Source organism: Arvicanthis niloticus, chromosome 14 (genome assembly GCF_011762505.2).
Source record: "Arvicanthis niloticus isolate mArvNil1 chromosome 14, mArvNil1.pat.X, whole genome shotgun sequence".
In the NCBI taxonomy this organism is placed as follows: Eukaryota; Metazoa; Chordata; class Mammalia; order Rodentia; family Muridae; genus Arvicanthis; species Arvicanthis niloticus.
The window spans coordinates 12,294,021-12,321,137 of record NC_047671.1 but is presented as its reverse complement, the minus strand read 5'-3'; the positions used below and the strand labels follow the sequence as shown (position 1 = coordinate 12,321,137).

Sequence of the window (27,117 nt, the reverse complement as noted above, 5' to 3'; positions counted from 1 at the left end):
ACACATATACCATATACTACACATACCACACACACTAAACATACTTGTACCACACACATAAAACCACACCTACACACATACCACACACACATCACATACCCTACACATACATACATACATACACACACCACACACACATACCACATACCACATACATATAACACACACACCACTCTGTAGGAGGTGCAGCACCTTTGATGGTTTGGTGGGAGTTCAGATGGTTGGTCATCATTAGGAAGAGAAAAGGAGTGTTGGTGAGAGTAGGCTGGGACAGTCTCAGAGCCAGTCAGTCACGATGGGCTTATTTGGTTGGCAGGAATGACCCTCCTGAAGTCCTCCAAGACCAACAGTGACAAATTTGAAAGAGGCAGCATTGAAATCTTCACTGTGGAGACTCTGGATCTGGGAGACCTTTGGAAAGTTCGGATAGGCCATGACAACACAGGTCTGGTTTCCCTCCCTCCTGATCCCTATTAGAACTACAGAGTCCGTAGACCAATCACATGCCTTCCATGACACAGCTTCTGAATCCCACTTGCCCAGTGGAGCCCTGGCTGCCACAGATTCTGGGCTTGTTGATCTTCACTGGGACTTGCACATAAGTGATCCTGGAAGCCTTTCTCCAGATCTCTTTAATGTGCATTTGAAAGAGATCAATGGGTCTCTAACCTGATGGCACATTGGTATGATTCAGAGCGGGAGGAGATATTAGAATATGATTTCTATCTACCCCAGGGTCTTTGATTCAGGGGTTCTGAGAATGTGCTAATCTTTCAAGTCCCTTGGCCATACACAATTGCTAGCCTAGGGACCCCAGTTAAGGAGCCAATGAGCCAGTCACACCCTCATGGAACCCACTGACAACACAGTCAGTCAAAGGAGGTGTTCATATTTTTTTTCCACAGTAGTAGGACTCTTAGCTGTTCCTCAAACCTCCATTTCTTAGCTTTAGTAAGAAACCCCATCCTAGAAGCTGCACTGTCAGGACTGTAGGACAAGGGTCTCTTCCTGGTCTTCCTTTCCTTCCCTGAGCTGAACGAACACTTGTTACTTCTGCTTCATCCATCACAAATAGAATCAAGAAGCCTTGAACATCATCTCTGAGGCACCATGATGGGATAAGAATGTCTTTGTGGACTCGAGCTTTCTGTGCATACCTGAGCTCCTTGTCTGGGGCTTGGTCCACCCCACAGCATCTTTGCTTCTCTTGCTCAGACTTGCGTGCCCTCCTGTTACCTCGTCTCAATGCTTTCCTAAGACCAGCAGTGGCAGGAGCTCTTCTGCCAACACTGGTCCAGCCATGTTGCACTGGGATGCAGTTTTAGCCATGTGCACATCTTAATAAGTGTTGTCTTGACAACACTGTCAGCGACGGGTGCTACAAGACTGGGAGCTCAAGGAGAGAAGGGAACTGGGAGTTTCTGAGCTCATCCCCAGGAAACCATATCTGTGCATGCTCTTAATGGTTCTCTCTCTCTCTCTCTCTCTCTCTCTTTCTCTCTCTCTCTCTCTCTCTCTCTCTCTCTCTCTCTCTCTCTCTCTCAAACTATAGGCAAGGCCCCAGGTTGGTTTGTAGACTGGGTAGAGGTGGATGCCCCATCTCTCGGGAAGTGCATGACCTTTCCCTGTGGCCGCTGGCTGGCAAAGAATGAGGACGACGGCAGCATCGTCAGGGACCTCTTCCATGCAGAGCTCCAGACAAGGCGTTACACACCATGTAGGAACCCTCTTGGAAAGGCTGGCCCTCCTGGGTGACCCCATAACCTTTTGCCCTAACTCAGCCCCAGATCTTCCTCCACAGTTGACATGGGGCCAAACCTACCTCTGAGATTGAGATTCTGTTCAGCTCTCTTGTTCCTTCTTCAAATGTTCTGAGCTCTCGGGGGGGGGGGGGTTGGGGGAATACTGTGGGCCTAGTCCTGAACCTCAAAAAGGTAATATTGGGTTTATTTCAAACTCTATACAACACTTACTAATGACAATACATAGTCTGATCTCTCTTGGATTCAGTTTCCTCATCTATAAAATAGAGACCGTGACGCAGGGTGGCTAATACTAAGTCAGTGGTCATGAGGAGCGATGACCTGCCCACACTGTCACAATCCTCTTCACGTTCTACCAAGCCAGAGAAATTCCTGCTCTGAGATTTTCTGCTGGTGGGGGTCAGGAGAGAACTTGAGGGTAAATATTCCTTTCCTTGGACAAATCAGAAATGTCATGAAAATGTTCACACCTAATGTTCATATGTGCTAAGTCCGTACTAGGTGCTAACACCCAAACTGCTGAACTGTGAAAATCTGTCAGAATTTGGTGATATCTGTAACCCACACAGAACAGTCAATTTATTTTTCTAGCTAAATAATGAGCGCTACTAAAAAAATTTTTTTTCCTGAACAGCTCAGAATCAAACAGTATGGGTCAGTCAAAGTTGGAACCAAGAGATCATCAGTGCATTTTCTGGTCCAAAACCTGAGCTGAAGTGATCTTTCCCCTAGTTAAGGCTTGGACCTAGCCCTTGCCCCAGGAGCTGCCCAAAGTCCAGGTCAGATTAAACCAACACCCAGCACTGACCGGAGGAGAGACTGGGTCCTGTGTCTCATCCCCCTTCCTGCACCTTAACAGGTCACATTTTGTATTTGAGATTTTTCATACCCTGAGTACACAGTGTCGGCCCATATCTGTATCTTTGGCAATTGGTTCCTTGCAGGCAACATAAGATGCTCAGGTCTTTTATATGAAGTGGCAAAACGTTCTAACATAACTTATAGCTGGCGAATCTTAGACTCGCGTTTGCTTTTTTAAAAAGGGGTGTGGGATGGGGAAAGAACTGAAAGGCCCTAAGAGGAAGCAAGGAGGAAGGGATTGGATCAGACCCGCTTCTGAAGAGTCTCTGGGAGGAGGGAACCCAGAGCTAAGGAGCTCTGGGGCACCTGGAAGCCACATTCCCAAGGACAGTAGAAAACAGCCTCCAGCTGTTTCAGTCTGGGGTCTGAAAAAGTGTCCATGAACCACCTGACCCTGTGGCTTGGGGGCAGGCAGAAGTAATTTCCTCCAGTCCATCCCAGAAGTAGACTTTGTAGCTCTGGAGTCAGACAAATTTGGGCTCATGTTCTACCATGTGACCTGGGACATGTCACTTTACCCCTCTGCAGCTTGCAGCTTTCTCCTCTGATGAAATGGGCACAATACCACTCCATTGGCACCCTGGGGATTATAGTGCTGTCCAGGGCATAGTACTGAGTCTGGCACATGGCAAGTTCCCACTGGGTGAGATCAGCACCACCACAGGCTAATACTTCTTCAGGGAATCCTTTCTAGAACACTGGAGACAGTTCCTCATTTAGAGGGGGTTGAGATCCCCTAAAATCAGGCAGCTCCTAAAATGGATGGCTCTCTTTGAGATCCAAGAGCATAAAATAAGGTGTATTTGCTTTTGGACTCCTTTGGAGTTTTAACTTTTCTTTCTTCCTCTTCTCCTTTCTTCTCTCCTTCTGTTCTTTGGTAATGTATGTGATGCATTATGTATGTATGGTGCAGTGTATGTACTTGACAGAATAGGTGTGTGTGTGTGTGTGTGTAACTGCATGTTAAGGTCAGACAATGTTGGTTGTCTCCTCAATTGCTCTGTACCTTTTATTTTTCAAGATAGGATCCCTCTCACTGAACCCAAAGCTCTCATTAATTTTAGGGGTCCACCCATCACTGTCTTAGCCCCCAGTGCTGGTGTTACAGACATGTGACACAGTGCCTAGCTTTTTTTTTATGTGGGTTCTGGGGATCTGAATTCAGATCCTCATCCTTGCTTGCATGACAGACACTTTACTGAGCCCTCGTCCCAGTCTGTATTCATATTCTCTCTCTCTCTCTCTCTCTCTCTCTCTCTCTCTCTCTCTCTCTCTCTCTCTCTCTCTCTCTCTCTCTCCTGGCCAGCAGTCTATAATGAATATATTTATTCATATACTTGCATGCCAAATGTGTCACAAAAGTTACCCCACTCTCTGTGGTGTGTAGTCCTCTCTGTTCAGAATGCTGCTGACTGCTCACTAACCTTTCATAGCCTGCTAATGAATCTCACCCTGTAGTTGACACTGTTGTCTTAGATGAACAGCTTCAAACTGTAGTGTAAGGTGTGAATCAGACCCGCCCCACAGACAGCCTGAAGAGGAACTTAGGAATTATTAATCAGTCCCTCAGAGAGCTCCTGGAGTGAAGATCCCCAGCCCAAATGGAGACACTTTAGTCACTTGTCATGGAGCAGCTGTACTGGGAAGTTGTTGGCCAACAGCTCTAATGTGCCAGCTCTCCTTTAAGGGTAGACAGTCCTGTAGCTACTGAATAAACTCTAAAGAATCCCCCCCTCCTCCTCCTCTTCCTCCTCTTCCTCCTCCTCTTCCTCCTCTTCCTCCTGGCCACTCCCCTATAAAAAAAATATCTACCAAGGCAGGGCAGCTGAATGAGAAGCCAGGTGTGATGTGGATTGGTTCAAGGGAGTTTGCCAGTTTGAAGCAAATGAGGGACTGAGAATAATAGACAGAATGAGAAGAGAATGCTATCTTGTCACTGTAGCCTGGCTCTCCTGATTAACAGTTTGCCTCTGAAATCCAAAGCTCTGGGTTACAGAATATGGCTAAGCCTCATGGTGAGTGCACTTCAGTGAAAACAAAGGCTCTCCACTAATGTGTCCAGGCCACACCAATCATCAAGTCAGGTCCTAGATTTGATCTTGAGCTTTACAAATTCCATAACCTGTATCTTCAGCCAGTCTGCCATAGTAAATCCACTGGAGCATCTGGGGCTGTCTCTGGGTACTAGGCATGAGAAGCTCCCCATAAAAGGCCACCAAGGCTGTAAAGAACTCGCTCTCAGCTACGATATTTTCTGTTTTCTTCCTGCCACCCTGGCCTTGCCCTCTGCCATCCCTCTCAGTTGTCCCTTATGAGATCACCCTCTACACCAGTGATGTCTTCGCTGCTGGGACGGATGCCAATATCTTCATAGTCATCTACGGCTGTGATGCCGTGTGCACCCGGCAGAAGTTCCTGTGTACCAACAAGAGGGAACAGAAGCTGTTCTTCGAGAGGAAGTCGGCCTCCCGCTTTATTGTGGAGGTACCTGGCTCCTTGCACTGCCACAGAGGGGCGGGACAAGAGTAGCCCCTCATCTAGATGGGCCACAGTGAATGGGAGATGGGCAGCTTGTTCAGTCTCTCTCGACCTCCATATGTCCAGCCAGACAGGATGGTCAAGCTAGCCAGGCCTTTCTAGACAAGTTGTCAGGATTAAAGGTGATGACCAGAACCTAGAGAGGCTGACATACCAATAGGATATCTTCCTGCTTCTCTCATGGGTGCAGCCCAGCCTCCAGGCAGGTAGGAGCTGGGGTGCTGGATGGTGTAAATCTCTCACAGGGGGTTGTGTGGGGCTGTGTCTCCTGCTTGGCTTTCAAGCTACAGCCAGTTGGACACAACTGCTATATGTCACAGCTCCCGTCAGGTCTGGGCAAGGGGTTCTGTCATCTGATGTTTACCGGGGATTTGGGCTCCAGCACCTTGGAATTCCCACATGCCTGTATGCAATTCATTGTGCCTGTGCATGCCTCTTCTAGGAGATAGCTTGGTCAGGAGACACAGCAAAAGAGCCCAGACTCTGCCTGCAAGGAGCTTGTCGTACAGCCGGGGAGCCCAGTCCTCCACACAAGATAGGAAATCTAGGGCTTGTCACCACCACTGGCCCTATGGCTTAGAGGCCCTAACATATGGGATTTATCTATGCTCACTGGACCCTTATAACAGTTCTGTGCTGTACTGGCCCTGGGTAAAGAGGAGGGAGTTGAGTAAACTTTAGTGACCTTCCCCAAACCACGCAGCTAACATGCAGGGGAACCAGAATCAAACCTATGGGCTCTGATATGCATGCGCTTATACTCTGTGGTAGACTCTCAAGTGGATTGAACTGGACATTGATGTTCAGAGAAGGAAAAGGTCCTGAAGGAGATGGCTTAAAGCATGGAAGTGGACGCTCTCAGGACAAGGAGGGGAGGTGACAGCATGCCCAATGGGCCAGGAGTAGAAACAGACACAACATGGAGCTTGAGGGCACAGGGTGAGCATGGCGGAGCTTAGGAAGAGGGTAGGGATGAAGCCACCCTGGAAGAGGAGCCAGGAACCTTGGAAGCCTCAACTCTCTGGGTAATGGGAACCAGTAGTAACACACCCTTGTATCCCAGTGGGAAACAAAGTGTCTCGCTTGTTCTTACCCTTAGCCAGCTGCTGCTCCGAGAATTTAGCTCCCTCCCCAATCCCTCTGGGAGCAGGCAGCTTTGGTGGGAGGTCCACCATGGGAAAAAAAATCAGGGCCGATCCAGTCATCTACACAGGCTAACATCTCTCCACACAAGATAATATGGTGGGTGTATCGCAGAGAATGACATAATTAGTGCCCAGGTTACACCTCAACAGGACCTCTGGGGACATCCTCAGTGAGGTTCCCATTAGTAGTAGACAGCTATAGTTTGCCAGTTATTTTGCTGTTCGTACTTTGTCAACTGTCTGGTTCTTCAGGGAGTGAGGAAGCTTGGACAAATGAAAAGGCTTCATCTCCTAGCTTGCCTCTCCTGCCTGCATCTTCTTCCTCTCTACTCTTCTCTGGTGGATCCTCAGTCTGTCACTCAGTCAGTGGCTCACCTTCCCGTCCTCACTCTGTTCCAGGCTCACTCATATCTATTAGCAAACTACTCCTCCTCTCTGTGGTAGGCTGGGAGAAGAACATTGACAGGTCGGACTCCTAAGCTTGTCTGAAATATCAGCCCTGTTGTAAGCACTCAGTAAGGACCAAGTTATTGACTCCATGTGACAGTTCCAAGATGGTGGCATTGTCACAATCCCATCTCACATATAGGCACCCAGAACAAGAATGGTTTGAAACACTACTCAGTGTCTTAGTTAGGGTATCCATTGCTATGAACAGAAACCATGACCAAGGCAACTCTTATAAGGACAACATTTAATTGGGGCTGGCTTACAGGTTCAGAGGTTCAGTCCATTATTATCAAGGTAGGAGCATGGCAGCATCCAGTCAGTCATACAAGGGTCTGGAGGAGCTGAGAGTTCTACCTCTTGTTCTGAAGGCAGCTAGCGGAAGACTGGCTTCTAGGCAGGATGAGGATGCTAGGATGAGGGTGTTAAAGCCCATGCCCACATCGACCCACCTACTCTAATAAGACCACACCTCCTAACAGTACCACTCCCTAGGCCAAGCATATACAAACCATCACATTCCACTCCCTGGCCTCCATAGGCTTGTGCAAACACATAAGTCTATAAGGGCCATACCTACCCATAGCATAATAAAAAAATACATTTAATCGAATTTCCAAAGTCCCCATAGTCTACAGCAGTCTCAACAATGTTGAGAGTCCAAAAGATCAAAGTCTCATCTGAGATTCATCCAATCATTTAACTGTAATCCCCAAAGCAAGACAGAAAACCAGCTGGGCAAACATCAAACTCTGCATTTCCATATCTGATGTCAAAGTAGTCTTCAGATCTCCAACTCCTTTTTTATCTTTGTTGACTGCAACAAACTTTTTTTTTCTCCTGGGCTGGTTCCACTCTCTGTTAGCAGCTTTCCTCAGCAGATGGCCCACAGCTCTGGCATCTCAAAATTCTTGGGGTCTCCAAGGCAACTTCAATGTTACAGCTTCTTGTTTCAATGTCTGGGATCCACACATGATCTTCTGGGCTCCTACAAAGGGCTGGAGTCACTTCTCCAGGTCTGCCCTCTGTAACAATCTAAACTCAGGTTGATCCATTCCTCTGCCACTGCTATTCTTTTTATTTATTTATTTATTTATTTATTTATTTATTTTTTATATTTTATTTACATTTCAGATGCCATCCCCTTTCCCCATTTCCCCTCCCTAGAAAACCCCTATCCCATGCCCCCTTTTCCTTTTTGCTTTTATACATTTTTTAAAATGTTAATCAAAGGCTTTATAAGTTTGGTAATGCTCAATCAGAAGTGTAATCCAATACCCAACCTAGATATATAAACTATCTTTGACTGGTGGAGACAAGTGAACATCTGCCTACATGCCCCCCCCTTCTCTCTCTCATCACCTAGCTTCACCCTTCCTGTTAAAATAAAACTTTTCTCTCAAAATCCAATTAGAGCATAGTTATTCCTAATTGTACCAGTGAGGTACAAGATAGTCCTAATACCCAGTCCATCATTTTGTTGACTAACCAGAACCTCTGTCATCTGTCCTAACTAAAGCACTTAGTTTTGAACCTGACTTTTTTTTCTTGGCTTTAGAATGAATGTCAGCTGAAAACCATCCACTCAGATCTTTTCTCTCAAAGTAAATAGCCAGGATTGGCTATGAAACTATAGGTCTTCAACCCTGTCAGAAATCCAGAATGACTGAGTTAACTGAAGTTATGGGAAGCACTAAGCATAGCTTCTAAAACTTAGCCAATTTATAGAGACTGCTGAACACCTGGAAAGCCCCTATACTACTGAACCGAACGTTGGAGCATCAAATCTTCAGCCTTCTGGCCCAGAATCATATGACAGACCTTAGTGATGCAGAATTATTAAGGGCTGATTACTCTGTCTAGGCAGATATAATCAGTCGACTATTGTGTAAGTGTGTCCTTTTCTGGACAGTAATTTGTCTGTAGATGGAAAGAGGCAATTCTTGCCTAGTGCCACTGCTGTTCTTGATGATCATCCCATGATATTGGCATTTCCAATACACTGGGGTCTTACACTGCAACAAGGCTTCATCAATAGCCTCTCACAGGCTCTCTTCATGGTGCCAAGCCTCAACTCCTTTGCATGACCTTCAGTCCTGGGCCATCAACTGGAACTGAGGCTGCACCTTCACCAGTGGCCTTCCATGGCCTCTCACGGTGCCAAGCCTCAGCTGTTCTTCATGATGCCTTCACACCTTCAAAACCTGTGTGCCTCTTACACATTACCAAGTGCAGCTGCAGTGCAAGGTTCAGCAGTGTCTATCTCTGGAACACAGCTTTTTTTGTGCTCTAAGAAAACACTTTCCAGAAGATTTCACCTCAGTGATGCTGGTTTCTTCTTAATCACCACTAATTTCTTAGCTCCAGCTAACCAGCATCAATTGTCCCAGTAGTCCCTTATATTCTGGACTCTAAAGCTGCCACGTTCTTCTCCTTCCTGTGGCTGGAACATAATCCTCCTTTATTATCTTACCAGCTTTCTGTTTTCCAATTCCCTTGCTGCCTAAGGTGGCTGTCCTAGAACTTGCTCTGTAGTTTGACCTTGAACTCAGAGACCTCCTGGGATTAAAGGTGTGTACCACCATTCCTGAATCCAAACTTAGCTGGGTGAGATCTTGCCCCAAAGTCACATTCTCTTAATCTGTTATCTCCTAGAACATAGGATTCAGCTCTACTTCCCTTCCTGGTGCCCCTTTAATACTAGAACCATGTATTTTATATTTTTCCTTTCTAAGCTTGCTATGATTGTTCAAAATGCTCTGCATGAGACCAGAAAACAAAGTCTCTGGTGAGCTTTTTTGAGACTTCCTTTGTAATTAATATAAATCTCTTTACCTTAGCCTCAGGTAGACTCTTTAGACAAGGGCAGAAAGTGCCACATTCTTCAAAATACTACAAAACAGTCTCTAGGCCACATGCTGAAATTCTCCACTTAAGCCTTTTAGGCCAAGTCTGCACAGTTCACGTCTGCACAGTTCACGTCTGCACAGTTCAAATCACTCTCAGCAACAAAGTCTTCCATATTCCTACTAGGATGGCCCATTAAGCCCCTCTTAAAGCATTTCACTGCTTTCCAAATCCAAAGTTCCAAAATCCACATTCTTCTAAACAAAAGCATGGTCAGGCCTATCACAGCAATACCCCAGTCCCTGGTACTAACTACTGTCCTAGTTTGGGTTTTACTGCTGTGAACAGACACCATAACCAAGCCTCTCCTCTGCACACGACATGCTAATGCTTCCTTCCCTCAGTCTGGGCATAGTTGGCTCTGATTCGGGCACTCGGGTCTTTCAGGGGTATCTGACTTTTCACAGAGCCATCACCTGGCCTGACTGCTCAGTAGAGATGGGTAGAGAGCAAATAACACCAAGAAGTTCAGAGGGATCTGAATATGGATGCCCTAAGGAGTACAAGGTGGCCGAAGGCTTTCTACTAATGTGTGGTGCCTTCTTTCCTCTCAAGTTAGAAGACGTGGGTGAGATTATAGAAAAAATTCGGATTGGCCATGACAACACAGGCATAAACCCCGGGTGGCACTGCTCCCACGTGGACATCCGCAGGCTCCTCCCTGAGAAAGATGTAAGTTGGAGATGGGTCTTTCCCTGTGCTTCTTCTTTTCCCAGATTTAGTTCACAGCACACCAGCTTGCCTCCAGGGCGTGTTAACTAGCCCAGGCCAACTCAGAATCTTCCAGCAATCCATGGAAGGAGTCTAACCAATGGTTCTCAACCTGTGACTCCTTTGGGGTGGGTCGACCATCTCATGGGGGGGGGGGTTACATATCAGATATCCTATCAATCAGATCTTTCCATTATGATTTATAACAGCTGCAAGATTACAGTTATGAAGTAACAACAGAAATAATTTTATGGTTGAGATGTCACTACGACATGAGGAACTGTATTAAAGGGTCACAGCATTAGGAAGGTTGAGAACCACTGGTCCTGTTGCTTTGAGGCAGACACATAGACCAGAGTAGATTGCCTTGACCAGTGGTTCCTAGTGTTTTCCAAATTGTTCAGGTTAAATTTTCCTCTGGAGTTGACTCTTGCCAAGGAACCACTGGTCAAGGCAATCTACTCTGGTCTATGTGTCTGCCTCAAAGCAACAGGACCAGCATGTCCTTGGCAAGAGTCAACTCCAGAGGAAAATTTAACCTGAACAATTTGGAAAACACTAGGAAAATATAAACCTCCTCAGTTAAGAGACAGTGAGCTGTTACCAACAAGATGGATTTAAAAACTCAGAGACCCCTCCTTACCCACTGGCCCCCAAGTACAGGGATAGGGTCCATATATTGATTTTTAAATGTGACCCAGGAAGTGTAGCCTTCATGAAGCTAACTAACTCCCCCTCCTGTGGTTGTGTGAATCTCTAAGGCTAGATCTTCTGACATCAAGCTAGAAAGTGTCCCTGTGTCCCTGGGAGGCAGCACCTTCTTTGTCTTTGGCTCCCATGAGCTCATCACACCGGGGAATCACTGGTCTGAGCAGTCCCCTCCTTACAGACCAACTGTCCTCCTTCCTCTTTGCCCCAGGGTACAGAAACCTTGACTTTCCCCTGTGATAGATGGCTTGCCACCTCTGAGGATGACAAGAAGACCATCCGAGAACTGGTCCCTTATGACATCTTCACTGAGAAGTACATGAAAGATGGATCCTTAAGACAGGTCTACAAGGAAGTGGAGGAGCCTCTGGACAGTAAGTGTGTGTGTTGGAGTAGGGGACGGGGGTTAGGGGGTGGGGGTGGGGAGGCATGGCCTTTGCTGCACAGGAAATTCCAGGACCACAGTCCTCCTCACAGAGTGCCCGACCCTGCCAGGTGTAACCTCTTCACATAGGAGGACAGTCTATGCTATCACTGGGCAACTGAGGCTCACAGAAGTTACATAACTTGCCAAATTCACACATCTGGAAGATGGCAGGCCAGTCTTCAGATTCTGGCCTATTTTGCTACAAGCTTTATACTTAATCCTTTTTATGTCTACAGCATGATACATCCCAACAGGTCACCCACTGCCTGGATTATGCTACTCCTGGCTTTCTGTTGCTTAGTTCATTTGGCCACCAGTTGGTGTGGTACGGCCCTCTGTTCATGCTGGACAGTCTAGGCTGGAGCATAGCACAATGGGAGAGTATTTACCTAACGTGTGAGCACCTGGTTAAAACCCTGTCCTATAAAGGACTTGTTTTTAAGAAAGAAAACAAGGTAGAAATCTCCTGGCAAGGTCTATCTGTGGGGGTTAGGTCCAGGTTCTGGGTTTTTCCACGGTTGCCGGGTTTTGTTTCTGCATCCTCTAGTTACTGTCCTCCATGGCTGTTATTTCTCCGCAGGACTTGAATCATCCTGACCACCCACTTCTGCTTCTTCCTGCCTTTGGTCTGAGTGACATCATCGTCCTCTGGTTATCTTCCTATCTCCTTAAATAGTCTGCTTGATGTAGGTCCTTTCTGTGCCTACTGGCATTAAAGTTTTACTCCCTAGCTTTCTCTTCTCACTACACTGTGGGCACATGAGTGTACATGTGCACACATGTGTCCTTTCTTTGGATAGCACTTACTAGCCAGTCAGCTCCCAGTAAGCCCTATTCGGTAATCAATGTCAACCTATAGAAGTTTCTACCACTGATAACACACAAAAACGCCCATGGTTCTTCCCAACAAGGCAGGCTACACAGATTGTAGATGCTCCGAGAATTTGGAAAACCAACCCAAACTTATGGTGTTATAACTTTGGGAAAACTGGAGTAAAATCCAGGTTTCCAATTATACTGGCTGGTTTTGTGCGTCAACTTGACACAGGCTGGAGTTATCATAGAGAAAGGAGCTTCCGTTGAGGAAATGCCTCCATGAGATCCAGCTGTAGGGCATTTTCTCAATTAGTGATCAAAGGCCCACTATGGGTGGTACCATCCCTGGGCTGGTAGTCCTGGGTTCTATAAGAAAGCAAGCTGAGCAAACCAGGGGAAGCAAGCTAGTAAGTAACATCCCTCCATGGCCTCTGCATCAGCTCCTGCTTCCTGACCTGCTTTAGTTCCAGTCCTGACTTCCTTTGGGTGATGAACAGCAATGTGGAAGTGTAAGCTGAATAAACCCTTTCTCTCCAACTTGTTTCTTGGTCATGATGTTTGTGCAGGAATAGAAACCCTGACTAACACACCAATAAAACTCAAGATTCTCTTATGAAGCCAGTGGAGGTGGGACACAGATCTTTCTGCTCATGAGAGTCAAAAGACAAGGGATGAATATGTTTTCCTCTTTATGTAAAACAGTGACAGACTCTGCTTTTCTTTCATCTGAGCCATCTCTCTCTCTCTACCCACATTCCTTTCTTCAAATTTTTTTTTGCTATTCAGTCAGGGAAATGTATCTTTTTTTCTATTTGGACCACAGATGGACACCCCCGGGCTGCTGTTTTCAACATTACTCTTGGGATGTTCTGTATAAACTGTACTCCACAGAACCCACTCCGAGGTTTCTAAGGAAACACCTCTTCCCTGACAAGCTGTGTGGCCGGGGTGGGACAGGAGGGAGGAGGATCCAGAAATAGCTGGTTCCTGCATCCCCGTATTGCTCAGCATTGAGAAGCTGAATCGGTTTTCTTAATTACCAAAGGACCAGAGAAAGCAGCAGGAGGTGGAGTGGGGGTGTTAGAAGATCATTCATCTCAGTCTGAGACAAGGGCGCCTAGAAGAGGCGTTTCTAACAGGTCCACCCACCTGTGATAATTTCACATGCGGAACAGGCTTGAAGGCTGCCAGAAGTGGAGGGGGGGATGGCAGGGAGAGGACAGTCATCAACTGTTGTGTCTAAGCTGTGACAAGATTGCTAATGTTACCCCACGTTGGTGTTGGCCCGACAGACTTGGGTGATGCTGTCTCTTTTAAGCAACAAAGAGACAATTTCATTATCAGTTACTGAGGCCCATGACATGCTGGGTGCTTCTGCGCCGAGCTGAGCAGGATGGATTGGCCCCCCAATTCTTGTCTAACCATCAAGTCTCATGAAGCAACATGGAGCTTTGGAGAACGAGGGAGAATGAGCTATGACGTCAGGGAGGGTAAGGGTGTGTTTGGAGAAGGTAAAGGATACAGAGAGGACCAAGTTCCACTTAGATGTGTGAGTTTGTGATGCTGGGCTCTAGTCCCAGTGGAGATAGACATTAGGTGACAGGAGTTGGAAATTTGAATCACAGAGACCTGGGTTGAAGATACAGACTCAGGCTGAGGAAGACAAAGGCAGGTTGTACAAATGAGAACAGAAGGGTCAAAGTGATGCTGAAGGATTTACTGGCCATGGGCTGTGTAGAAGATGAGGGACACACGACAGAAGCATGATGCTGTAGAATCCAGTGAACCATAGGGGGTTGTGAACATGCTCCTAACTGCAGGTACAAGCTACCTACAGCACACTGATTTGTTACACCGAGTTAGTCGTGTCTGTGGGCCCACTTACAGGGATTGGAAGCAAAGCTCTTCTTGGTCATTGTAGGAAAGAGAACCACCTTCTAAGTCTTGTAAGTCCCCTGGGTTCACAGGAATGGCCTTTAGTCCAGGCTAGGTACCACACCACCCTAGTTCCCCTGCTATGCAGTGCCATTGCGCTCTGGGTCTGTGCCAACACTTACGTCATTTCTCTGGGTGACAAGGAACACTACTGCAGGAACCCTCCACCCTCCCAGTTTCCAAGCACCACCCTGAAAGCTTCCTTCCCATCCTGTTCTCTTGGATTTCCCAGGGCAAAGGGATACAGAGAAGCCTTCCTAGCATCTGTAGAAGCACACGGAGGACTTGCTTGTCCACAGGGCTGGTGGCTGGGGAGGCAGCCGACTAATTCCTCCCTGCTAAGCTACAGCAGCAGAGCAAAGCCAAGACCACACTCATTTCCATGCTCCTCAGGATCTTTGTATACTAGTCACCCTGATATTCATCCCTTTCCCTGCCACTATGGGAACAAAGGAGAAGTTCTTAGTCTCTGTGGTTATGAGGGGAAGAGTTTCCCTGGGAATACTGGGGCAACGTGAGTGGTACCAGTGGGCTGAAGAATAAATCAAAATGAGGAAGGATGATTATTATTTGAAAACTACTACCACATGCTCAGTCCAGTTAGAACTGGTGTAGCTAGATAGCACGACCTTGCATTGCCAGTATCAAAGCATAAAGACTTGGTGGCCATAGCGAAGACGTACTTAGGGCAATCTCCTTGGATTAACTTAATGGGAAATGGGTTAGGGGTCACTCTGAAAGCCCCCATCTTTTGATTCTCTGAGAATCTCCTGAGTCCTGATCTGATGGGTGACATCTGACCAAAGCCCCCACACAGGGTGCAGGTGACCATGCATAGCCAAGCAGCAGAAGGAAAATGCAGCAGCTTCAGGGCCTGGACCAGACTTTTGTATGCTGACCAACCCTGCTCCCTTGAGCTAATGAGCTTCCACCCTTTTTTCCCTCTGTCTATCTGTCTTTCTGTCTGTCTGTCTGTCCGTCCATCCAACTTGATGGGCAGTTGTGCTGTACTCGGTACAGATCTTCACAGGGAATGTTCCTGGGGCAGGGACAGATGCCAAGGTCTACATCACCATCTACGGAGACCTCGGGGACACCGGGGAGCGGTACCTTGGCAAGTCAGAGAACCGCACCAACAAGTTTGAGAAAGGAACGGTAGGAGAGACACACTGAACGCCACCTCTTTTGGTCCCTAGAGTATCTTGGAATTCTGTGGGGTGAGGTGCATCTTTCTGTGGGCTTTTGACATTGCTTTTCCTATGTAAGCACAGAGTGTCCCCTTCTCTAGCCATTTACTTCTCTGGGTCCTGCATATGGGGTGGGGTGGGGTGGAAGGTGGGTCTGAGCTCTAGATTGTGGGAATGGTCTCTTCAGAAAGCCAGCTCAGTGAGGGTGGTTCACGGGTAAGAATGTGGAGGTCACAAGAGGCAGGGGCTAGTCTGAAAAGGATTTGATTGGGAGCCTGGACGTCTGGCTCTGCCTTCAGTTCCTTGTATGATTCAACTTTGCTGAATTTAGTTTCCCTGTCGCAAGGATGAGGAAGCAAATATAAATTGGCTGAAGTAAGTTGTGCAGAGCTGAGGCCCTCAATATAAATAATACCGGGGAGCTTAGACACTGGTTCTAATACTAATTGGTTATGTAATCTTTGGCAACTTACTTAATATCTCTGTGTCTCATAAAATAGTTTCAAGTGACTGTGAAAGCCAGCTGAATTGAACCCTGAGATACCCAACTGTGCCTAGTTTGCTAGCCATGCTGGGCCTAGGTAAAGCTCAGGAGAGCTCCCTTGCCCCCACCTGCCATAGATGCCTACTGTTGACATCTGGAGAATGCATTGATTTAATAGTAGTGTGTCTCACGTGGCTAATGGATACACGTTTGTCCATGCCAGAGCCTGGCAAATAATAGGTGCTCCAAAACTACAGATAATAAATGATTAAAAATATAAATAAGATGATGCAATCTATTCTCTAAGTTCAGAACACACACACACACACACACACACACCACTCTAAAAAAAAGTCTGATCTATCACGTTTTCTTTATTTCTTTTAGTTTTGTTGTTTGGAGGTTTTGCTGGTTCATTTGGTTTTTGTTGTTTTGTTTTGTCTTGTTTTGTTTTGTTTTGTTTTGTTGGGGCCTTTTGAGATAGCATCTCACTCTCTTGTCCAGGTTGACCCAGAACTCACTATGTGACTTGAGCTGACCTGGAACTCATAACAGTTCCCAAGTTGTGGAATCACAGTCCTGGGCCACCGTGTTCAGCTTCTGTTCTGTTGCTCTACAAGAGCTGAAGCCACATCTAGCCTAGTCACTAACTGTGAATTCCTGAGTCCATTACTGAGGGTTTGGAAGCTTCTGTTTCTCTAGCCACTTGCTCTGGGGAGTCAGGAGTCATTCTTAATGCCACCTTTCTTACCATCATCACCCTCTGCCTGTCTACATCTAATCGGTTGCCTGGTCTGAGAGAGTCTCCCCATAAGAACCCTTCATCATTGTCGGCCTTTCCTCATCTGCCTCTGTATAGAACCCAACCTGGCCCCAGAGGGTACCACCAGCCCACCCAATGCTAATAGAACACTACCTTATCTCAATCCCCCCAGGGACACGCAGACCATGGATATCACCTGCATCTGCCATGATTATTTGCAGACTTTCAGGACCCGCCCTACACAGCCTGCCTGCCATGTCCCCAGCAGGCTACTGAGCACATTTAAAGGGTAGCCACACCCTCTTCACCTTTCCAGGTGTTTTCTTTGTACTTGGGTTCAAGTGCCACAGAAGCACCACACGGTGCTGCTGTGATATAGTCCTTCCCTTTCACCTACAAGCCACAGCAGTGTCTAAAGTTTCTCATCTGACCTTTGGCATTCAGTGGGATGCAGGGAAATCTTTCTACACCAAGATGCTTAAATGGAGATGGGGCTGGCTCATCTCTGTAACAGAGAATGTTGTCCCCAAATCACTCTGCTGTCCCCAAAGGGCTTCTGATTTCCCTCTGTGAGAGCTGGCCTGCTCCACATGTTAAGATCCTCCTTTAACACCGAGGCAGCCAAGTGGAGGCTGTGCTTACTTTTACTTTAATCAGTTCAGTGGCTGAAGCTTCTGGCTAACAGACCTGAGCCAACATTCCTCGTCTGCACTGGACATAGCCTTCAAATATTTCACACAGTTCATGAGACATTTTCTTCCAAACACCCACAGACTCATCCCAAGAGAGATCCAGGCAAAGGCAGTGTTACCCAATGAGGACATAAGTAGTGTCCTACATGAGTGGGGTATATAACAAGGCCAGTGAGGAAGCGAGTCTTGAACTTGGACACTAAATATTCATCTTTGGGATTCAGTTCTAGAAGGCATCTCTAGCTGGAAATGTCCATTCAAACTAGAAATTTAGGAGACAGGGATCAAGGGCTTAAAGTGAGGCCCCTGCCAAGCCCTCATATTTGGACCCTCTAGGCTGACACCTTCATCATTGAGGCTGCTGACCTGGGTGTCATCTACAAGATTAAGCTCCGCCATGACAACACCAAATGGTGTGCCGACTGGTATGTGGAGAAGGTGGAGATCTGGAATGACACCAATGAGGACGAGTTTCTATTCCTCTGTGGTCGCTGGCTTTCCCTGAAGAAGGAGGATGGGCGGCTGGAGAGGCTTTTCTACGAGAAGGTACCAGCAGGGGGTACTGGGACCTCCATGCATCTATAGCTTGTAGGCATCTTTACACTCAGGGGAGATCAGAATATGCTGCCCAGGCTGTGTTTTTCCTTGCAGGAGTACACTGGAGACCGCAGTAGCAACTGCAGCAGCCCGGCTGATTTCTGGGAGATCGCCCTGAGTTCCAAGATGGCAGACGTGGACATCGACACAGTGACAGGACCCATGGTTGACTATGTTCAGGATGGCCCTGGTAAGCAGAGCAGGGAGCTCTTTAGAAAATGAACAGGCACAGGGAAATGGCTTTAAGCTATTCTTAGGCAGGCTGTTGCACAGCCCCACTGTGAAGTAAGCAGGCAAAGAGGAGCCCCCTACAGGTGAAGCAATGGATTGAGTTGTGGTGATGGTCTCCTTAATCCACCAGGAGGATATTGTCCTCAACTCTGCCCTCACCCTGACTCTCAGAACATGAGTTCTGGCCAGGAGACCTGGGACAACCCAACAGAAAGCAGGGCTAACAGTGGGAATCTCTCATGTGTCTGACACCCAAAGTCTAATGTAGTATGTTCCTCGGTGCAGGAGAGAGATCCCAAGCTGTTCATTTGGGGACTTGCAATCCATTTCTGGTTCTGACACTAAACTTTGGCTAAGTCAGTCTCATGGCCTTTGTGTTGTCTTCCACCATGAAGCAGCGTCCTTGAGAATTCTGTTTCACCAATCATATTTTTGAGATAAGGTAGTTCCATATTCATGTAAAAGTCCTATCTTCTTAGATTTAAGAGTGTGACCAGTGCAATGTCACCCTCCAGGACAGCATGGCAAAGGCCTATGGGGTCACAGAGATTGACACTCTGTCCACATGTTACCTTTTCAGTGTGTGAAAAATGACAGGACCCACAAAGTGGCTGTCCTTAACAAAGGCCTGTGATCGCCTGTGGGGAGGCCATGAGAGTTAAACAGCTGCTAGCACAGAGTACCATGCCAGTGACTCCAGCCAGGAGAGGCTGCTCTGGATCACTCTCAGAGAGATACAGATGGCTTAACCTAGGCCTTTGACAGCAGGACAATGACTCCTGTCAGCTGGGATGACAGGCCAGGAGAGGGGTTCTTGGCTTATTCATTTCTAACTGCAAATGACAGTGACCTGGAGACCATGGACTAAACAATTTCAGCATTGTTTTTCTAGTGCATAAAAAATTCAAAGGCCATCTAGAGTGAATTCAACAGCTCCAGAGTGCCCAGGGAACATTCTTCCTACAACCTGTTCCCTCTAGAAACCTTATAAAAGGCTCCTACCCTGGAGGCTACCCGAGGTAACCTTCCAAGATGAGAGCTGACGTGCCAAGCTTCACATCTGCATCTCAAGCAGAATGAATGAATGGGGCTCTCCTTCCAGGAGAGTCAGACCCTTAAAACAATTACCTCCGAATCCCACCCAGCAATCACTGGCTCACCTATCAGGACCACCCCTAATAGGAAAGAAAATGAATTCTTATTGAGCATCTAGAGTCTAAGCTACGTAACCTGAACAAGCTTGTTTGCTGAACAGACTAATCTAGTTTGGTTTGGAAATAGATACCTCTAGGACTTCCCCTGCTGAGTTACAGGTACAATACACTTTGATTAGTAGTCCCCAGTTTCTGTTTTCTGTCAGACCTTCCTTCTCAACAGTGGTTAGTGTTTTGGGCATGGAACTGCCAGACCTGGTGGGAAGTTGTCCTTATTTTTCCTTGTCTGGGAGAGATAAATTCAAGATAACTGGCCAACAAGGCTGACACTGAAGAAGCCTGACACTCCAAGAAACACAAGGACACGCCCTTTGATTTTCCACTGGACATTACGAACTACCTCATCTCTGCAGAGCAGACACACACCACCATGATCTTGCAGCCTATCTAGACGGCATTTTTGCACTTGGTCTCTGAGGAAGCAAGGAAGGGGAGGACCCTCGAAGGCCTTCCCGAGGTCATTACAAGTTTCCAAGCCCAGTACCTTTACCCAGCTGGCCTGTTGTGAAGTTAACCCCCATAATCTCTTGCAGTGATTCCTTACTATGTGTCAGTGACCACTGGGAAACACAAGGAGGCAGCCACTGATAGCCGCGCCTTTGTCTTGCTCATTGGGGAAGATGATGAACGTACCAACCGCATCTGGCTAGACTATCCCCAGGGGAAGCGAGGCTTCAGCTGTGGTTCTGTGGAGGAGTTCTATGTTGGTGGCTTGGATGTGGGCATCATCAAGAAAATAGAGGTGCTGACCCTGGTTCCCCATGATGCTGACTCTTCCTGGGAAAAAATGGTCAACACATAGGGGTGGAGAACTGTGGACAGACAGACCAATGACCTGGACCCTCTCCGAGTTAGAGGCGAATCTCCAGTCTCTACCATCAGTGGGAGGGGTTACCTCAGGTTTCCCATTTCTGCCCATTCGGTAGAGATGGATACCCTGTGTACCCATTTTCTCATTGTTGTGTAACAAGTTACCACCAAATTAGTAACTGAAAACAACTCAGGTACATCTGCTGTTCTGGGTCAGGAGTCTGGCTGGGACTTCTCAAGGCCTCCTGAGTTGAACGCAAAGTATGACAAGGCCTGTGATATTTTCTTGAGCCTCTGTCCTCCTCCAAGCCTACTAGCTGTTGGACAAACCCAGTCTCTTGTGGTTATAGGAGTGAGGCCTTCAGCTCCTGTCAGTCCCTACCTATGGCACTCACCAGAACCTGTCCAAGTCCTTCAATCAGGCCAGAAGGAGACACGCTCTCTTGCTTCGAATGTCTCTGTCCTTTTCCATCCCTAAAACCCACAGCTCTTTAAAAAGAGCTCACCTGATGAGGTCAGAATCATCACGGTCATGTTTTGATTAATTCTGTGAGATCTCCCCTCTGAGGAAGGTCCTCTGGCCGGCAAATGTCCAGCATATTGGGAGGAAATGCTGGGGGGTGAGAATGCAAGGCAAGGAGAGGACACTGGGCAGGGAAGGCTTTTTTCTCAGCTCTGCCAAGATCCTCACAGCAATGATGTGCCTCACAGCTGGGCCATGATGGAGCCTCCCCCGAGAGCTGCTGGCTGGTAGAGGAACTGTGCCTGGCAGTGCCCACCCAGGGTACCAAGTACACATTACGTTGCAACTGCTGGCTTGCCAAGGACCGAGGCGATGGTGTCACCTCCCGTGTCTTTGACCTCCTGGACGCCATGGTTGTGAACATTGGGAAGAAGGTACATGTACGCCCTGCAAGTGGAAGACACAGGGAAGATGAAGGGGGGGATAGGGGAGTCATCACCAGATACTGACAGAAACTAGCCTAGAAAGATGGTTGGACTTACTTATCTCAAACTAGGAGACTGTTCTCTTTTGGTCGAATGCTGTGTGACACTGGGGAAGTCTCCTGGTTTCTCTGGGCCTTAATCTTCTCCTACACCATGTGCAAATAACATTTCTCTTCATTGTGTGTTCTGTGCTCAATCTTGGCCAAAAGTAATGAGATCACTCACCGTCTCTAAAGAGCTTTGGGTAGTATCAACTCTGCCCAGATGTGCACCATCATTGCTCTCCCCAGATGTGTAACATCATTGTTCTCCCCAGATGTGTAACATCATTGCTCTCCCCAGATGTGCACCATCATTGCTCTCCCCAGATGTGCACCATCATTGCTCTCCCCAGATGTGTAACATCATTGCTCTCCCCAGATGTGCACCATCATTGTTCTCCCCAGATGTGCACCATCATTGTTCTCCCCAGATGTGCACCATCATTGTTCTCCCCAGATGTGCACCATCATTGTTCTCCCCAGATGTGCACCATTATTGCTCTGCCCAGATGTGCACCATCATTGTTCTCCCCAGATGTGCACTATTATTGCTTTGCTGAGGTGTGCACCATCATTGCTCTGCCCAGATGTGCATGCTCTCTACACCTACAGCATAGCAACAGGACAAAGGACACCAGATATGAGAGCCTCTGAATCTCACAGTATAACAGTGCTGATCACATGAGACCCTTTGTATCTAGAAAAAACAAGAAGGTAGGAACTTTGCTTAATGTCTAATGGGTCACATGAACTGGGATAAATTGTATAATCTCAAAGGTCAGTTCAGTGTCAGTCAGGAGTCAGGAGGCAGGAGGCAGCTCATCCAAAGACAAGCATCTAGTTGGTGATCCAGAGGCATCCTGGTCACCTGACCCTGTGTGTTTCTTTCTCCTTCATGAGCTGTGAAGCTAACAACAGCCCAGCTCTGTTTGGTCAGGCCACCTCCCAAGTCAGGGCCAAGCAGCCCTGCCTGTCCTGTGATGAGATTTGCAAGAGGGGCTGTACTCTGCACTGCAAGATCGTCCACAGGAAATTGTGAATGAGCCTGCCCCTCCCCAGCAGGGGAGTCCAGAGCAGGACATTCTGCAGCACAGACTTCTCCCTCTGTGGCCAAATGGATAGTGTGGGTGAGCCTACTGCTTATCCTGGGCTTCTGTCCTGACCCACTTCCCAGCCGCTGTGAGTCTTTGAGTCATTCCCTGATGCACACCACACCCTGTGCAGCCGCAGCTCCTCCCAGCTCCATCTGGGAAAATGCAGGTCTATATCAGGTTATTCACAGAGCAAAGAGCACAGGCTAGCCACTATACAAACTGCAGGGCCCTTTGGACTGGTGTCTCTCCAGGATATCAACCAGAGTGACAGAAATCCTGCTTCCATCTCTCACTTGGAAGCACGCTAATTATGTAAAAGGACCTGTGTCTGTATATAGAAGGAATGAGGGACATGGAGGGGCTAGCAGGGTCTGTCCTCAGAAGCTCTAGGTGACCAGCAACCTCACTTTGACCTTTCTATTTTTTGTGCCTGTATGAATAAAGAGCAAGAAAAGGACAGGTTTCTACCTGTTGCCAGGAAGTCCCCCAGTCCTACCCGGTCAGTCTCCACAATGGTGTCCTGAGCTCTGAGTTCTGCTGTGAGCCAAGCTCTCATAGGCCACTCCTAACCCTGTCCTGCCTGGGAGAAGAGTCCAGGAATAACACAAAAGCTCCTGTCCAGAACAGTGACCAGGGCATGACCACAATCACAACATAGCACACACAGTTCATGGTCCGAAGCTTTCTGAAGACCATGAGGATTGGGCAGTTGCTCGAGTGAGACGAAATGTGGCAGGTTTGCCATTTCTCGACATCACCACAACTCTCAGAGCTACTAGTTGGTCTGTGGGTATCTGTTAGGATGGGATGAGTAAAAACCCAGGACCCTAGGATGCTGTACATAGGTGACCCCTCCACACAAGGCCACTTCTTAAGAAGAACCTCCAAAGGGCCTCAACTCAGAGACTCAGGGAGGGGAAGCTCTGACCTCCCTTCAGAACTTGCAAGTAAAGGGAATCTGGTCCTCTACAAACACAATACAAATCTAAAGTAGAAACTGGATGAACAGGTAATTAATTGCCTACTTTATACGTGGCTTGGGGCAGAACTCTCAACCCCCTCAACCCCTCCCTGCCATGACATTCCATGCTCACAGGCATCAGGGGTGAGCTAACTATGGCAGAAAGTTGGGGACAGTCAGAACCACTGTAGCATCCTCACATGTATGACCTTACCATGCACACAGTGCCATACCATATACTTGGCACCATACCACACAAATGGTGCCATACTATGTACTTGCATGGCTGTCATACACATGGTACCATACCTCATCCTCCTATAGCTCTGCCACATACATGGTAGGCCCAGCACCAGCAGCAATTCTATGTGAGTCACCTGGGTATCTCATGAGTCTACAAGCAGTATCTCCACATCTCTCCACAGAGGGAGCAAGGATAGGACTGGACCATTTGTCCCAGGTAAAAAGCTAGCAGAAGGCAGACCTGGATTCAGATGGAGCTCTAGGTGCTTCTGAGTCCACCGTCTCACCTTCACGTGGGCACATGTGACAGGCTCCCATCACATGCAATATCTCTGCCCAAGCCCCACCGGCTGCATGACTGTGGCAGACATGTGCACCTTCTCAGACATGTGCAGTCAACTGTGCCAGATTCAGCTCAGAGCTTCAGAGTGGAGCTCGGAGAGCATGTCTCTTCCCCCTAGGGACACAGATGCATTGGGTGGTTTGGTGGGTGGGGCTAGGGTCAGGAACACGCCCCTCTTACGGCAGGTGCTTTATGAAATGACGGTGTGGACTGGTGATGTAGTCGGAGGAGGCACTGACTCCAATATCTTCATGACCCTCTATGGCATCAACGGGAGCACAGAAGAGGTGCAGCTGGACAAGAAGAAGGCCAGGTACCCAGAGGGAGCCTGAACCCATACCCTGCTCATGTGTGACCTCCACCCAACTCTCTTCTCAGCCAGATTGTCTCTGTTCCGCACACTGAACTAAATAAGGGCTCCTGTCTGTCTTATATTTATTGTTCTTTTCTAACACTTTTCTTGTTCAAGAGCAAGAGTAAATATCCCTCCAAGAAGCCTTCCTTAGGTACCAGTGCCCATAGCAATGTTTTCTTCTCTAAAAAAAAATTTACCAGCTGAGTATGATGGGGCACGCCTTTAATCTCAGTACTCAGGGGGCAGAGGCAGGCAGATCTCTGAGTTCAAGGTCAGCCTGGTCCACAAAAAGTGACTTCCAGGACATGCAGGACTACATAGAGAAACCCTGACTCAGAAAACAAAACCTACTTATTTTATGTGTGTGAGCGCTTTATCTCCATGCATGTTTGTGTATTGCATGGGTGCCTAGTGCCCATGAAGGCCAGAAGAGGGCACTGGACATCCTAAGACTGGAGTTACAGATAGTTACGAGCTGCCATGAGGATATTGTGACTGGAAGCCTGGTATCCTGGAAAAGTAGCTAGTACACGTAGCCTCTAAACAATCTCTCCAGGTCATATCTTTTCTTCTTTTCTTCACTTGTGCACAGCGTGGCGCTGTGCAAGGAGATACACTTTATTCTAAGTAAAGCCACGTGCCCCCAAGATGGAGGCCAGCACACATTTGCACATACATGTACAGAGGCATTACGGGGGGTGCTTGCAGTTGGCACCATTGTCGGATGCTGTGTATTCAACACTCAGGAGCACAGTCATTCACTCTCCTCATCTAAGCCCCCCACCTCTAGAGAACTCTAATGTCCATGAAATGCATACCTATAGGTTGTCAGAGTAGAGGTGTCCTGTGAAATAACACTGTCTCCAAGACAGGGAAGCCTTCTTTCTTGCTGTGTGGCAGTCATAATCTTAGGCACACAGATGTGGTCTGTTTTTAAAAGTGTGTCTTGTACCCAGAGAACCATAACAATTGACACTTGGAGTCTTCTCTTTGGGACCACCTGCACCACTCCAGGGCCCATCAGCAGTATCATAGAATGGGTCAGCAGCCATTTATAACCCAATAGCATGGAGGAACCAGTCAGGGCTAAAGGTTGCCTCGTGCTGGTGGCCCTGTAGAGCATCTCTGAGACGATGCAGCCATCAGATAGGAGAGAGAAAGTCACAAGAGCAACATCGTCTTCCATTCACTCCCACATCACAGCTGTCGGGAATAGGGACCAATCCAGACCCACTGTGCTCAGTTGTGCAGTTGCACACAGAGAAATGAGGTCAATCTGTATTCTACTGTTGGTTAGTGTACAGCCTGCCCTCCTAGAACATCATAGAACATCACGAAAGCTTCTCTTCAAAGTTTGTTTCCCGTCTATGGTCTCCAGGATAGCTTTGTGAAATTGCAGGGTGGATGTCATTCTCCCCAGAGGAACCCCAGTCCCAGAAAGAAAGGTAGGGAACCAGCAAATGGGACTAGAACCCAGGCTGGTAGCTCTTGGTTCAGGGTTGTGTATATCAGCCAAGCTTGCTTAAGTCAGTCTTTCAGGGTCACACCTGAGGAGCAAAGGATAGGCAGTTGGGGAATTGTTGCCGAGCAGTGAAGTGCCTGGTGTGTGGCCAGGGCTAGTTACCAACTTCTCTTCTTCATGCTCCTCCCTCAGGTTTGAGCGGGAACAAAATGACACCTTCATCATGGAGATCCTGGACATCGCTCCCTTTACCAAGATGCGCATCCGGATTGATGGGATGGGGAGCCGGCCAGAGTGGTTCCTGGAGAGGGTAGCGCATGGCGCCCTTCCTCTGTCCCTGCCCACCTCTCCTCCATGCTATTGAGTTATAAGTGACCTTCTTGTAATACCTGACCTCAGACTTTGGTGTGACTTAATCGGGGAATGAAGCTTTGCTTGTGTCTAGTAAGAGCCGAATCATGCCAGAGAACACAGCACAGTGAGAAGAGCCTGGGATGGAGAAGGTTTGGGGCGAGAATCATCTGGGACGAGAGATATGGAGGGATTCATAGAGAGACAGACTTGAGGCAGTGAGATCTGGGTGGGAGGTGGTCTTTCTGTGCCCCTTAGTTACACTACTAGGTAGCTGTTCCTCCCCGCCTTCTCTCTTGGAGGAGCCTGAGTCCACCCGGGGCAGCCAGGCTGTGGCTCATCCCTGGGCTCTCAGGCAGGCTGAGGACATCCTGAGCAGGGGATGGTGAGAAATGTAGAACAGCAGAAGGGTGAGGTCTCATTGTTTTGCCTTCCCCCCTCCCCCCAGAGCACACAGCCTACAGAACACACCACATACCACACACAGCCACAGGGTCAGCTTCTCCCAAGGAAAGGAGGTGTCTGTGTCCCGAATTACCATTTGCTTGTCTCCAGGACCTTGCAGGACCCTGACACTGGGGACCAGTGGGCAGCCACTGTCACTCACTGTTAAGGAGCAGAGGCTACCAGTGCACATCTCAGCTTGCTATGTTTCTATGAAAACAAATGACACAGCTAACAATCCCACGGTCGTGGCCGAGTCAAATGGGCTGGCTTTGGTGTCATGCACCCCTTGTACAATATGAGGCAGATTCCTGCAGCCTCCAGAATTTGGGGGGGTGGGGCAGAAGAGCGGGAATGAAGGTGTGGGTAGGCCATGTGCCTCTGGAGACAGCATAGGATGACCTTGGCTGTCCTCAAGCTCCATCAGCTGTCACACAGCACTTTCCCCATGTGCACATGTCCCCGAGGCCACCTGTGACCTCATCTGGTTTAAATAAGGTCATGCCACAAGACTTTGATGATGGGGATTTTAATATATACACTTAGGGTCGGCGGAACATGGCTTAATTTATAATATAAGTTCTGCAAGCTTGTCTGAAATAGTTTTCCCACCCTTCATCCACACATGACCATCTGTCC

General features: G+C 47.9%; 1 protein-coding gene across 3 annotated transcripts in view; it reads left to right on the top strand.

The window, feature by feature from the left end:
- Positions 1–27,117, top strand: part of Loxhd1 (lipoxygenase homology PLAT domains 1) — a 152,335-nt gene that overhangs the window by 96,954 nt on the left and 28,264 nt on the right. For 2 of the 3 annotated variants that reach the window (XM_034518241.2, XM_076912406.1), the window contains 12 exons: positions 317–445; positions 1,553–1,717; positions 4,927–5,108; positions 10,217–10,333; positions 11,292–11,454; positions 15,259–15,413; positions 17,721–17,930; positions 18,036–18,171; positions 19,960–20,168; positions 20,948–21,133; positions 24,052–24,179; positions 25,876–25,993. In XM_034518241.2, the coding sequence (XP_034374132.1) occupies positions 317–445; positions 1,553–1,717; positions 4,927–5,108; positions 10,217–10,333; positions 11,292–11,454; positions 15,259–15,413; positions 17,721–17,930; positions 18,036–18,171; positions 19,960–20,168; positions 20,948–21,133; positions 24,052–24,179; positions 25,876–25,993 (1,898 nt within the window). The remainder of the gene's footprint in view (positions 1–316; positions 446–1,552; positions 1,718–4,926; positions 5,109–10,216; positions 10,334–11,291; positions 11,455–15,258; positions 15,414–17,720; positions 17,931–18,035; positions 18,172–19,959; positions 20,169–20,947; positions 21,134–24,051; positions 24,180–25,875; positions 25,994–27,117) is intronic. The other variant, XM_034518240.2, reaches the window with a different exon arrangement.